Below are 12,543 nucleotides of genomic sequence, written 5' to 3'. Positions count from 1 at the left end.
TTTGGTATTTTGAAAAAATAATGGACTAGATGTTTAACTTCAAGCAGCTCTTTAATACAAATCATTATTGGTTCTTACAAGCTATTGTCTTCAATAACTCTAAATTATTTCTAAATTACTCTAAGTTAAACTATAACGGTACGATTCTTGGATGTATCTTCCGAAATGCGAATGCATGGCATTACAAGTAACGTCTATTACTGTTTTTGGAACATTACGCTGATATGATGTGATGTCGTCGAATCACATGTACATATCATAATTACTATAAATATCTTCTTTCTACATTTGCATTTTAAAATAATTTCGTACATATTTTTATGTTAACTTGAAGATGACCTCATGGTAGGTCGAAACGTTATATTTGTGATTAAATTTTGTCAGCAAATTTCTATGTTTGTTTATAATTATCTTGAATATTGTAACAAATATATTGTATTATATTGGCTCGTAGCTCCTTTCTTATATGTATTGAATAAAACGAAATATTTTATATACTTACGATATTAAATTATAATAAAATAAATTAATATAAGAAAAAAAAGAATCTTTCGTATCACATAGTAAATAAAAAGAATTAGATCGTAGCAACATCGTATTTTTACGAGCAGACGAATCTGTTAAGATATTTATACGAAAGAAAAGAATATCCGCACAATTGCGTTAAGGAAAATATGTCAAGTACTTTTAGTAAAAAAAAAAGTGTAAAACGGCTCTTGCGAAGAAATACGATAAGAATGCGAAAGACAACCTCCTTGTCGATTCTCGAAAGTGCGTCTATTGTACAGATATGTGCCGTCTATAATGGATAAGAGTCGTCAAGATAACATCGCTTATAAACTACTGTTACAATTTTATTTTTGTTAGTAGAAAGAGACATACTATGGAATCTACGATTAATTCTAGTGATGATAAAATTAATCTATGCTGTATGATACTAAAATTGCACATTTATCGGAAACAGGTGTATTTTTTGCAGACATCAAAATAGATGCAAAACATGGGTTAATGGAAAGGGAGCCGAGAGAGAAAACCAGTTGCTGCGGAATAATAAAGCAAGCGATAGTGTGGATAGGCTTGACGAGAATCGAGAATCAGTATCAAAGCGAATTATTAAGTGAATTCGATAGGTCTGAAAATCTGTTCCAAAATTGGAAAAAACAAATAAGATTGCTTATATGTATATCGGCTGGATGTGAACAATGCCAAGGTTTCATTAGGAACACGACTAAAAGGCGTTGGAGTGGTTCCAGTCTCGTCCAAAACACATCGAATTGTCAGTGGAAGATATTAAACGAAATAAGGAAAATGTTCGCTCAGCGATAAAACCGTCTGAAAAAGAGAGTGCAATTCGAGGAGAGAGTGTGGAAAGTTTTAGCATACTACAATGTTTCTGATAGCAAACTCAGCGCTATCACTTGTTATTTTGTAGTATCCTTTTATTCGGAATTTTAATTAATAAAAATGAGATATAAAAACTAAAATAAAAATTACCTCCTATTTTAATTACGTTTATATTTGTTGTAGATAACATCAATGCCGTGGATATCGCTGTTGGCTTACAACCGCTTCATTTAATACAATTTCTTATAATGATATCTTGAATTCTTCAATGGTGAACTATACCTGCCTCTTTTGTAAACATTTTTTGCTTACTGAATGTTATTTCCGTAATTTTCTTCTATATGATTTTCTGTAATAACATTAATTCATATGTAATCAACAAATAAAATACTTTTTGCATAACAGATAATAAATTATGTTCTTTATAAATCACAATTCATGTTTTTTTTTTAGTATAGCATATTAGTATTACTCTTTACATTCACATAATATTTTAGTATTTGTAAAAATAGATTTCTTAAATAGTATTCGATTTAAAATAGAACTAATTAATAAATGACTTATGTAATACTTGTATAACGAATATAATTATAAAATTTAATATTTAATAAAAATTCAAATTAATACAAAAAAGTTCGATTATTCAATTGCCACAAGTAAATATACCTACAGTTTTAATACCAAATGGCAGTTTTTCGAGAGACGTTTCTGTGGACAAGGATACTTTCGAGAGGTTGTTGATCTTCCGAGAAGAGACACAAGTGTAAATTATAAACTATAAAAGTAATACAAGTGTAAATATTTTGGACACAAGTGTAAATTATAAACAATAAAAGTAATACAAATGTAAATATTTTGGTTTCTACCAGGATCAAACTTGGAGCTTTATGCATGATAGACTAGTACCCTGTCTGCCATACCACACTCATGTGAAATCTAATATGACACATACGTTTCAACCTTCTGAATGACGTCGGTTAGAAGATCGAAACGTATTATATTTATTGGATTTCACACATCATTTGATTTTATCAACTAATTTCTTGGCGAGGCTTATTTGCCTCTTTTGTATTAATTTGAATTTTTATTCCTTTGAGTTTTAGGATATTTCGATTTAAAATTTTGAATTTTTAAATTTTAATATTTAATATATGAAACAGTAAGTATTAAACAAAATATTTTACATTACTGCATATCTTAATTAATTATTTTGCATATCCTTAATCACTATAAATACGATAATATAATTACATTAAAAAAATTTTTATCCAAATATTGATTTAAGGAACTCTGTTCTGTCTTCTACTTGGGTATTTGCTTTCCTATTCCTTATTTCATTATCAGTATCCCTTTGCTTAACTTCAGGCAATTCAAATGTCGTCTCCTCCCCTTGTTCATGCTTTCTACGCAGTTTTTTACTTCTGTCTACATTATATGAGAAGAAGTTAATTTCTCTCTTAGCTTGCGCTATCTCTGTTAGAAGTCTTTGCTTATGAACTGCACGTTCATATGCTAATCGTTCACTCAAATGAATCCATTTAAATCTGTTAAAAAGAAATAAAATGTAAATAATATTAATTAAATAAATAATAAATAAAAATAAGAAATAATAAATAAAATAAAATTCTTATTTTACCTAGGCAAATACTTTATATTCCACATAACATCATAGAATTTGCTTTTCTTTCTCGTGGACACTTGAGTATTGTTTAACGTCTCTGCTACAAATTTTGCTACTTTTTTACTTTCAAATTCTATCCAACCTTCAGTAAAATGCTTGATTACTTTCTTGGTTTTCTTTTTATGTTTCACTGATTGTGTCTCTATAAATGTTTTACAATACTTTAAATTTAATGCTATTATATTTATAATCAACAATTTAAAATAATTGATTTTCTGATTAATATATTTTTTTAAGTTTTTAAGCAATCTTTTGTTTATATAAGACAACATAAAAAGCAGGAATTTTAATTGTTCGATTGTTTAATTTACATTATGCACAAATATAATAATTTTTGGAACAAAGTTGCGTTTACTCATGGATACTCAGAAATTCTATTTCATTTTCTCAGAAATTTTATTTCATTTATTATCACCAAATGTTAAAGAATGCATTCACAAAGATAAAGAATGCATTCTATTTAGTGACACAAGTTGACATAAGTATCGTTCTGTGTTTGTTACTCTGTGTTTGTTACTGTTAGAATGCAAAGAAAGATAAGTGAAACATTTGTGTCGACTTGCGTCACTTTATTCCTGCACTACCTGGGCACTTATCATGAAACAAGTCAGTATGAATTCCGATCGGAATTATTCAATTATTTCCTAGATTTCTATTGTGTTTTCTAGGGAGATCGGAATTCATTCCGACATGTTCCATGTTACATGACAGGTACTCAAAACTGAGATGCTATTCTGTAAAAGGTCCTCTACATAGAAATCATAGACGATTGTGAAGTCTTAAGTTGTAGAAAACTGAGCAATTCTAATCAAGTATTCTCCTTACATTTGATTGTGATTGGTTGTTTTATGATTGAAGACTCCACAACCATTTACGACTTCTATATAGGATCCTTAACTTTACATGCCTACTGACAGTTGTCGGTGTCGTTGCGCAGTTTTTTCACCATATAAAATATCTGTGCAACGACCTCAACAACTGTAGATAGGCATGTAAAGACAGTTACGGAATCGCGCCCCTGGTGCACACAGTGCAATAAGTTAAAGCAAAACAAACATATATTTGTTTCACTTCAACTTATTGTACCATGTGTGCTAGTGCAGGAATAAAGAACAAATCTATATTCTATTTTTGCTTCAGCACTAGACTGTTCTAGAACTCTCTTTCTCATTTTCAACAAATATCAGACATATACTTATCTCACTTTAAAAAATATACACTAGTTCAGCCACAGAAAACAGATTTTAAATAGAAGGCAAAATGCAATCATAACTAGAAATTTCTAAATACAGTCTATAGTACAATTAACGAAAGAATTTTTTTTAACTATCTTATATAACCGTAAAAATTGCCTAAATTTTAAGCAGAATCGTAAAACTCATAATATATTCTTGTAAGACTTGTAAGAATTTTTAAATGCTTGTCCTTTATAAAATATTTTTATAGCTTCTTACTAGTATAAAAGCTAGTCATAAAATTTACAAGAAATCGTAGATATTTACGAATAATCGTACAACTTACAATACATACGCATAAAATTAAAATATTAGTCATAAGTTCTTATAAGTTTTAGAAAAACACGTTACGAGTCTTACGATTCTGCTTAGAATTGACCCATAAATTTGAGATTAAATTAGATTGTATAATACACATGATAAATGATACAATAAAAATCTAAGACTAACCATTGTCGACTAGCTGCAGATATACTCTGCCCACTTTCCCATAAGCAGAAAATATCTCTCGGATCATCGTGATGTTCATATATTTCGGAATTGTGGACAGATAGATTATTCCTCTTTTAACGTTTTTACCTTTCTTCTCGATTTTCTTTTGAATTTGTGCCGACTCGTCTGCGTCGTAATCCATTGCATGGTCTTCGTTGCTCTCGTTCGAATTTTCTTGAACCATTTTTGAGTTATTCAAAATTAATTAAATAACTTCTTTGATTAATAGCATCTGGATTTGATACCACCAAGATTAATTACACAACGAACATTGTTAATCAGCACGAACCAATACTGTTCACACCATTTGTTTTCGCTAGACTGACCAAGTCAAGATCCCAAGAATGATCGAGAATAACAAAATGGCGTTTCACGCACTTCATAACCATCATTATAACTTTGCCGGAATTTCCAAAGATTGGCAAAGATCCGAGGATCGGCTAGTTTCGATGGGACTTCGCTACTCCCTCCTTGATATCATAAAAACGTGATCATAGCACATGCGCAGTTAACTACACTGTCGATTACGATTCATAACCTCAATAATGACGTACTTGAACGATTAATATCTCGCTTCACTGAGCAGAGCCACTTTTTTCTGCCAGATTCTTTCGTTTGTGCAAAAACGCAACCAATAAGTACAAATTTCATCGAAATTGAAGGTAAGAAAATCTTCTAGAAAAATACGGTTATATGTATATACATATAATAATATTACGAGGAAATGTAATTAATATAAGTTCACATCAGAGCGAAAAAGATTGCTATTTGCTATGTCAGAATAAAATGGAAAAGTATTCAAGCATTTAATCATTACAACAGTTAGTTGAAAAAATAAATGTGATCGTACAGTGTCTGTCACAAATTTTTGCATAAACAAGATGTGGGATATCGACAGGATCTAGCAAACCTAGCTAAATATAACTATAAGTAGTAGTTTGACAAAATGACAAATAATTAAGCAAATTTGCAAGTCATCCAATACAGATTAGCAGCAGGAACTGAATATCTATTAAATGTACATCTTTTTTTTTCTGTAATTTTTTCATTTAATGTTTTTACAAAATTTTCAGTAAACGATAAATTTAATATTGACAATTGATATCACTCTGCTATAATTTTGCTTGGAAATATTGTTAGAAGTCTAATTATCAGGTACAAAATAAACTTAAGTATTTTGCTGATGTGTCACAAATGTTGATAAAAAGCTATTATAATAATGTCTTGATAGCATAATTATATTTCTAAATTGTTTCAGAAAGCATGTTCTTCATGTTTTGTGATGGATAAGACCGAAATACAAGCAACAATTTTATTTTTTGCTAAAGCACGCGAATTAGTTGGCTGTAAAGAATGTAAGCTTTCTATACAAAAGAAATTATCATCTGCTGATCTTTTTGACAAGATAGTCCATGCTTTTGAGCTAGAAAGTATACGTAATCAAATAATACTAGCTGTAAACGACGAATTTGTCGTTCCAAATAGCATTCTTATACTATCAGAAAACGATAAAATTGCAGTTATTCCACCACTTAGCGGAGGTTTGTTTAATAAACAAATTAAATTATAAATTTATATTATTATTTTCATATTTATATTTTATTTGTAATATTTCTTGAACGTTAAGTAAGCCTGTATTTTTGTACTTATATGTTAAACTCTTTTATTAAGACATTTTCTAACGCATTTAATGTCAATAACTCAAAAAATGTAACATATGTTAAATAATAAAATTAATATTATTTGTTTAGGATAATGGAGATACTAAAGAATTTTGTTAAGCTGCAACAAGAAGAATTAAATATTACAGAAATCATGGAGCTGGTGACATTTTCTAACTGTGGAGCAATATCTAATTTTATTGGAATTACTAGAGATAATTTTGAAAATAAAAAGGTAAAGTGCAGAAATTAATTTAAAGTTTTTCTAAGTATTTGTCTGATAAATTACTTAAAAATTTTAATATATATCATGTAAATACTGAATTTGCATAAATTTGTTTAGAATAAAACTATATTTCATCTTTATTTAATTTTACATAAATTATATGAAAACTTTATTTAACGATGAGAACAGACTTTAATAATTTTTATTTAAAAAAAGCAATATAAGAAAATGTTAAATAATTTTCTTGTTTTATTTGACAATTTTTTTTCATATAATAGTTCTTTACTGACTTGCTGTTATTTTATTCATAAAAAAATGATTACTCTGATTTGTAATGTTATTAATTTGTATTCTGTTGCTTTAAACAAATAGCCATAAAATAGATTTTGAGTTTGAAAAATACAATCACAAGAATACATGATAAAAGTCAGTGTAACATCTAAAGAAAATAAATAAATTTGTCTTTTGTATTATAAAACATATGAATAAAACTTATAGAGCGTTATTTTGCGCAATTATATAATTTGTATTAATAAAAAAAAAGAGATAAAAATGTAGTCGTCTATTGTTTGGACGAAAGAAAAAATATTCTAAATCTGTTGGATTTTTCTCATGAAATAACAAGAAATCATTAATGAAAAATTGTTTTTAAAAATAATTGCAGATGAATATTCATGAATAATGGTCCTTTTATTAACATTTTTTGTAAATTTAAGGTCAATTATTTTGAAATTTTGTATAGGTAATTAAACTGGAATATGAAGCTTATGAATCAATGGCTTTAAAAGAGATGACTAATATTTGTAACAAAATCCGTTCACAATGGGATGTAGAAGGCATCGCCATATATCATCGTATTGGAGAAGTACCGATATCCAAAGCAAGCGTTGTAATTACAGTTTCCTCTTCCCATAGAGAGCAATCACTGAGGGCAGTAGAATATGCTATAAATGCGTTAAAAGCATCAGTGCCCATTTGGAAAAAAGAAGTATACGAAACAGGGGAACCACAATGGAAACAAAATAAAGAGTGTAAATGGATAAATAGTAAATAGCTTTTTAATTATCAATTCTGAATATTTTCTTATGCATGTCTCCTTAAATATTTGCTGTAGCTGTATGTCTATCATAACATTCATATTTTAATTGAAAGGAATCTTTATAATAGACGTAGTTAAAAGATTTATTTACAATATTATATGTTGCGTCATTGCATGGCTATCTGTGTTGATTTATTTAGTTTTATGTTTTCCTTTCCAAAAAATCTATTTTTTTTACATTAGTCTTCCTCGCTTAGATATAGATTGCCATAAGTCCTCGACACTTTCATTAAGTGGATACTTATTTTTCTTAAATCTCTTGCGATATTTTTTTATTTTTAGCCTTTAAAGTGGTTTTAAACTATCAATTTAAAATCATTTTAAAAATAGCAATATCTTTATAATAAAGATGAACTTGAACTGGAAATATAGTTCTTGTTTTTTTTTTTGTTTGTGTTATGTATATAAAAAATACAATTGAGAGTGTAACTAAAATAAGAGGACTAACTTCAGGGGCGAGTTATTTCAGTAACGATCAGTTTGCGCATGTTTACATGAACTTTTTTTTTCGTGTTTTAATTACCCCCTGTATAACAAAACACAATATATTTATATATTAGATATAATATATTTTTTAGTAGTATAGTTAACATAACATATAGATTACAACTGTAACAGATTAAAATTCGATAATATTACTAAATCTATAGCTTCGAAAAACGAAGAAGTTCAGATGACTTCAGATATAAATGAAAAAATACCAAATAAAGATGTTGTCGATCAAAGCCTTGTACAAATTCGAGCAAATTCAGAAGAATTAAATCGTAGAATAGAATCATTTATTGAAAGAAAGCGCCAACATGTAAATACTGTGAATGTTCAAGAGTTTTGCCGCTACAGGTCAGTTCATTATTAACACTAAAATAAAAGAATTTACATTTATACTTTAATATAATTTTCATTATAATTATAATATGTATACATAAGTGATATAATTACAAGCTGAAATTATTGTAACTAATTGCTATAAATAATATATCTACAGTGAAAATAATGGTAATGAAAATTCTTGTGCAAGAGTAGATGCCATTCTTATTCGACGAAAAGATTCCAGAAGCCATATAAAAGGTAATAATAGAAGTAGTATATAATTTAATTTTTTATTGCCCACTTGATTTCATATTGTTATATGTTTATATTATTAATATTTTACTTTTTTCGTTAATTTCTATTGATATATCGATTTATTACAAGATTTATTTAGATATTATACAAGATTTTGTATATATTGCAATCTAATTTATAGAATATGTTTTCTCTCGTAAACTTGCCTTTTTTCGAAAGAGGCTTTATAATTTATAAGAGAATCATTTATATAAACTTGTTGATCTCTGACATCAAAACTAAGATGTTCAATGTAGATAATGCTAGATTTTTACATTTTTTCGTAAATTTAAAAAATTATATCCAAATATCGTAATTTATTTATATTGTTATTTGTTCATATGATGTATAATTTTATAATAGAGGAAATTATATATAATCAAGATTTGTAATTATGTCTAACATTTAACTTGCAATTAAGTTTTTAATCATTGTATCTCAATATACATATGAGAGCATTTACTTTTATTTTTTTTTCTATATATATTAAAAAATATGCAAGTATGCAATTATAATATACATGTATATCTGAAATTATTTTTAGTTCATAGAGTGTTAAATGAGTGGGGACCTCAAACTATCGATCAATCAATTTTACGCAAACCAATTACAAATAATACAAGCTTTGATGTTTCGGATTCTTTCCCTATATTGGACGAGAGAATATCTATGACAGAACGTATGATAGGAATTAACAAACCAGTACCTAAAGATATTTACGAAAGATTGAAAAATATTGAAGATAGAATATTATATTTGGAAAGTATATCACCGGAGTATAAAGATTTTTGGACATAATAATGTTACTACTTAGATTTGTAGCTAGTATGTGCTTCAATGTTACTGTTTATATACATTTAATAAAAATTTGACATTTATAAGAGAAAAAAGGCATTTTATTCTTATTTCACGCTTGTGCTTGAAAACAATTATATACTTTAAATATATTTAATTATATATGTATGTGTATATATACAAGTATATATATATATATATATATATATATATATATAAAATATATAAAATTACACATCACAAACTGGGTATAAAATTGTTTAAAATATTTATGTTCAAATATATATATAGGTCATTTAAAAAGTATCCGCAGTTTTTTGTTCAATTTTTGAATGAAAAAACCGCGGATACTTTTTAAATGACCTAATATATATATATTATATTTGAACTTAAATATTTTAAACAATTTTATACCCAGTTTGTGATGTATAATTTTATATTTTTTACATTGTAGATAACAGAAGACATCAATTTGGAAAACATTTCAAAATCAATTCAGAAAATAGTAAGAATCACAAAATATTTTGTATATCATATATGTGAATTATAATTAAGTTATCGTTTTTTTTTATTTTAATTTATATATTATAAAAGTTATCCCTTTAATTGCGCATTTCCTATACTTTTTATTGGTTATTGGCTACGTTGGCTAACTTCGGAGTTCGACAATGATCGCGAACGTTCATCGATATGATGAAAAAATTCACGAGAAAATTCAACTGCACTTGCCACATGCATTATTTTACGCACCATAAATTCCGCGTCATTGTCTCGAACAAGCGTCATAGACACTTGTCACACTTGTTTGAATGCGTTTGAATTGACGAAATTGACGACGAAAGACACGCTATGCGTCTGCGCGAGCGGTCGTGCTGCGAGTCGCGTGAACCCCGTAGAACAGCGCGCGGAATTTTCGATGGACTATATGACCTCTGCGTGTACTTACTGCCTACCAAAATACGATCTCGAATGCCAAGACGACGCATTAAAAATGAAATGCGTACCTGACAAATCCGATCCAATTACTCAAAATATTGGCTTTGTGTCCGAACAGTGAAGAACGGAAAGTTCATTCGCGGCCGTTGCTGGACACTGAAGATCCATTGAAGATCTTCCTCCGCTTTCTCTTTATTGCACTTGAAGCACATTACACATACACATGAGATTCAATATACGCACGAAAATATCGTTCATAATTTCGACGAACCATGTCGAAAAGAAACGCAAGATTCACCTCATTTACCCTCCGGTATTCCGCGAACGCGGCTAACTTCGCGATTCCACTATGCTCGATCGCAACGAAAAGCACGAAAAAGGCAATCGAGAACATTATTTATCGACAAGATCGCAAATAAATCCAGCTTCCACACGCATTATTTCACGCACAAATGATCTCCCATCGCTGTCGGAAACGAATATTGCACATATTTGTCGCGAACGCGTATTTGAACCGGCAATAATTTAACAACGAAAATTAATTTAAAAATGAAAAGACGTTAAGTCGCGGCGCGGCGATCGTCTACTGCGCAAGCAGCCGTGTTCCGAGTCGTGCGGACCCCGTAGGAACGTCATATGACGTCACAGCACGTGACGCATTCAAAAGACGATACCGACTGGTACCGGCGTACGTTGCGCGACGTTTAATTTCGTTCAATGCGATATTGAACTTTTAATATATACGCCTGTATCATTCGTGTCCATTTTTTTTTTAAATACTAAGAGCACCTGGTCAAATACCGATCTTTTTTCTATTCTTAAAAAAACGTTTGGCATCTAGAGAACAAATTTTGTGCGTTACCGGCCTCAATTCGTACGTGTCCTTTAATTGGCATAACTCTGAAGTTCATCTCCAGTCACAAATGACCCATAGTGTGTACAGAGGTATTTCTGTAACTAAAAAATTTTTATTTGTTTCTTTATTTTCAACTAATTCTCGGTCGTATTGCAAGAATATTTCGCGAATTATTAAAAAAAGAATTTAACCGTAAAACAACATATTAACCCTTAATAAATGTGATTTTTGGTAACTTTGTTCTAAATTTTGCCAGCAATATTATGTTGTCTGTAATATTATAAAGAACATTTTCCTAATAAATTATAAGTTTTTTTAACACAATAGCAATAATAAAATCCATTGTTTTAAAATGTATATGCAATATATCTCCAATTTATAGCCATTCATGCATATTTGAAAAACATAATTTTTAGATTATTCAATAACTAAACTTTTTGGATAGACACTTGAACTATTTTTTTTCTTGTAATTTGGAATATCAATTTTAAGATACTGAACCATACTTTTCCTTTAAACATTTTTGTTTCAGAGTTTTATATTTTTATATGAAACAGTGCATTTTTCTAATTTCGTTAACTATATTTAATTACATTTCGTTAACTATATTTAATTACAATTTATCTACAATTTGTTATCAATATATAACTACACAAATACTTTCTAAAGATGTCAAAATATTTGTAAAAAATTGTTTAATAATTTATATAAATTTGTTTAAGTGATGAAAATCAAGTCAAGACACGAATGATCGAACGTATGTATTAAAGGTGTTAAAAACTAACGTGTGTATTAAGAGAAACATAAAGAAAATTATCCAATCACATTTCTGTCATAAAAACATACGTAAAATAGATTGGATGATTTTCTTTTTTATGCATATGATTATGCGGCTATGCAAGTTTGTGTGGAATGGCTCTAAAGGTTAAACGCCCTATTTTGTCCTAAAATAACTGAACTACTTGTGTTTGTTCACAATACTGGAAATTATTTAAAAATTTTGGACAAAAAAAGAATTGTCAAATCATATTCGAACAATTCGGTCACTTGACCAATGCGATTGATCAATTCTTTCTCCGTCAAAAAAATTTCTAGTATTGGCTGCGTTCAGCGA

The 12,543-nt window shown here is 28.6% G+C and overlaps 2 protein-coding genes and 1 long non-coding RNA gene across 7 annotated transcripts; 2 read left to right on the top strand and 1 right to left on the bottom strand.

The window, feature by feature from the left end:
* Positions 1–32: 32 nt before the first annotated feature.
* On the bottom strand, positions 33–10,658 carry LOC105143458 (uncharacterized). 3 transcript variants are annotated; one of them, XR_845747.2, is made up of 5 exons: positions 4,711–5,209; positions 2,981–3,167; positions 2,596–2,888; positions 2,015–2,119; positions 33–1,693 (listed from the first exon to the last, which is right to left on the bottom strand). XR_845747.2 is itself a non-coding variant. In XM_087403386.1 (5 exons), the coding sequence occupies exons 2-4, from the start codon at positions 4,934–4,936 to the stop codon at positions 2,609–2,611; spliced, it is 693 nt and encodes a 230-aa protein (XP_087259512.1). In that variant the 5' UTR covers positions 4,937–5,222; positions 10,642–10,658; the 3' UTR covers positions 33–1,693; positions 2,596–2,608. The 3 variants fall into 3 exon arrangements, 1 of the variants encoding a protein (XP_087259512.1); XR_015544236.1 differs by lacking the exon at positions 2,015–2,119 and having other exon boundaries at positions 33–1,332; positions 1,495–1,693; positions 4,711–5,205; XM_087403386.1 differs by lacking the exon at positions 2,015–2,119 and adding an exon at positions 10,642–10,658 and having other exon boundaries at positions 4,711–5,222.
* Positions 5,303–6,130, top strand: LOC147910560 (uncharacterized). The gene is made up of 3 exons (XR_015544237.1): positions 5,303–5,414; positions 5,826–5,907; positions 6,015–6,130. It is a non-coding gene; the product is annotated as an uncharacterized LOC147910560 (long non-coding RNA).
* Positions 6,154–9,732, top strand: Mocs2B (Molybdenum cofactor synthesis 2B). 3 transcript variants are annotated; one of them, XM_011051813.2, is made up of 6 exons: positions 6,154–6,293; positions 6,504–6,648; positions 7,382–7,670; positions 8,389–8,578; positions 8,724–8,806; positions 9,387–9,732. In XM_011051813.2, the coding sequence occupies exons 2-6, from the start codon at positions 6,508–6,510 to the stop codon at positions 9,638–9,640; spliced, it is 957 nt and encodes a 318-aa protein (XP_011050115.2). In that variant the 5' UTR covers positions 6,154–6,293; positions 6,504–6,507; the 3' UTR covers positions 9,641–9,732. The 3 variants fall into 3 exon arrangements, with proteins under 3 accessions (XP_011050115.2, XP_087259510.1, XP_087259511.1); XM_087403384.1 differs by having other exon boundaries at positions 7,382–7,685; XM_087403385.1 differs by lacking the exon at positions 6,154–6,293 and having other exon boundaries at positions 6,481–6,648; positions 7,382–7,685.
* Positions 10,659–12,543: the final 1,885 nt, after the last annotated feature.

This window comes from Acromyrmex echinatior, chromosome 2 (genome assembly GCF_024713525.1).
Source record: "Acromyrmex echinatior isolate Ae372 chromosome 2, ASM2471352v2, whole genome shotgun sequence".
NCBI lineage: Eukaryota > Metazoa > Arthropoda > Insecta > Hymenoptera > Formicidae > Acromyrmex > Acromyrmex echinatior.
This window is presented reverse-complemented; position numbering and strand designations above follow the sequence as displayed.

Coding starts and splice junctions, on each gene's coding strand:
- LOC105143458 (XM_087403386.1), bottom strand. CDS start 4,936: ATGGTTCAAGAAAATTCGAACGAGAGCAACGAAGACCATGCAATGGAT. Junction 3,168..4,710: donor TCTGCAGCTAGTCGACAATG/GTTAGTCTTAGA, acceptor AAACATTTATAG/AGACACAATCAGTGAAACAT. Junction 2,889..2,980: donor AATATAAAGTATTTGCCTAG/GTAAAATAAGAA, acceptor TCTTTTTAACAG/ATTTAAATGGATTCATTTGA.
- Mocs2B (XM_087403384.1), top strand. CDS start 6,508: ATGGAGATACTAAAGAATTTTGTTAAGCTGCAACAAGAAGAATTAAAT. Junction 8,579..8,723: donor CAAGAGTTTTGCCGCTACAG/GTCAGTTCATTA, acceptor ATATATCTACAG/TGAAAATAATGGTAATGAAA. Junction 8,807..9,386: donor TTCCAGAAGCCATATAAAAG/GTAATAATAGAA, acceptor AATTATTTTTAG/TTCATAGAGTGTTAAATGAG.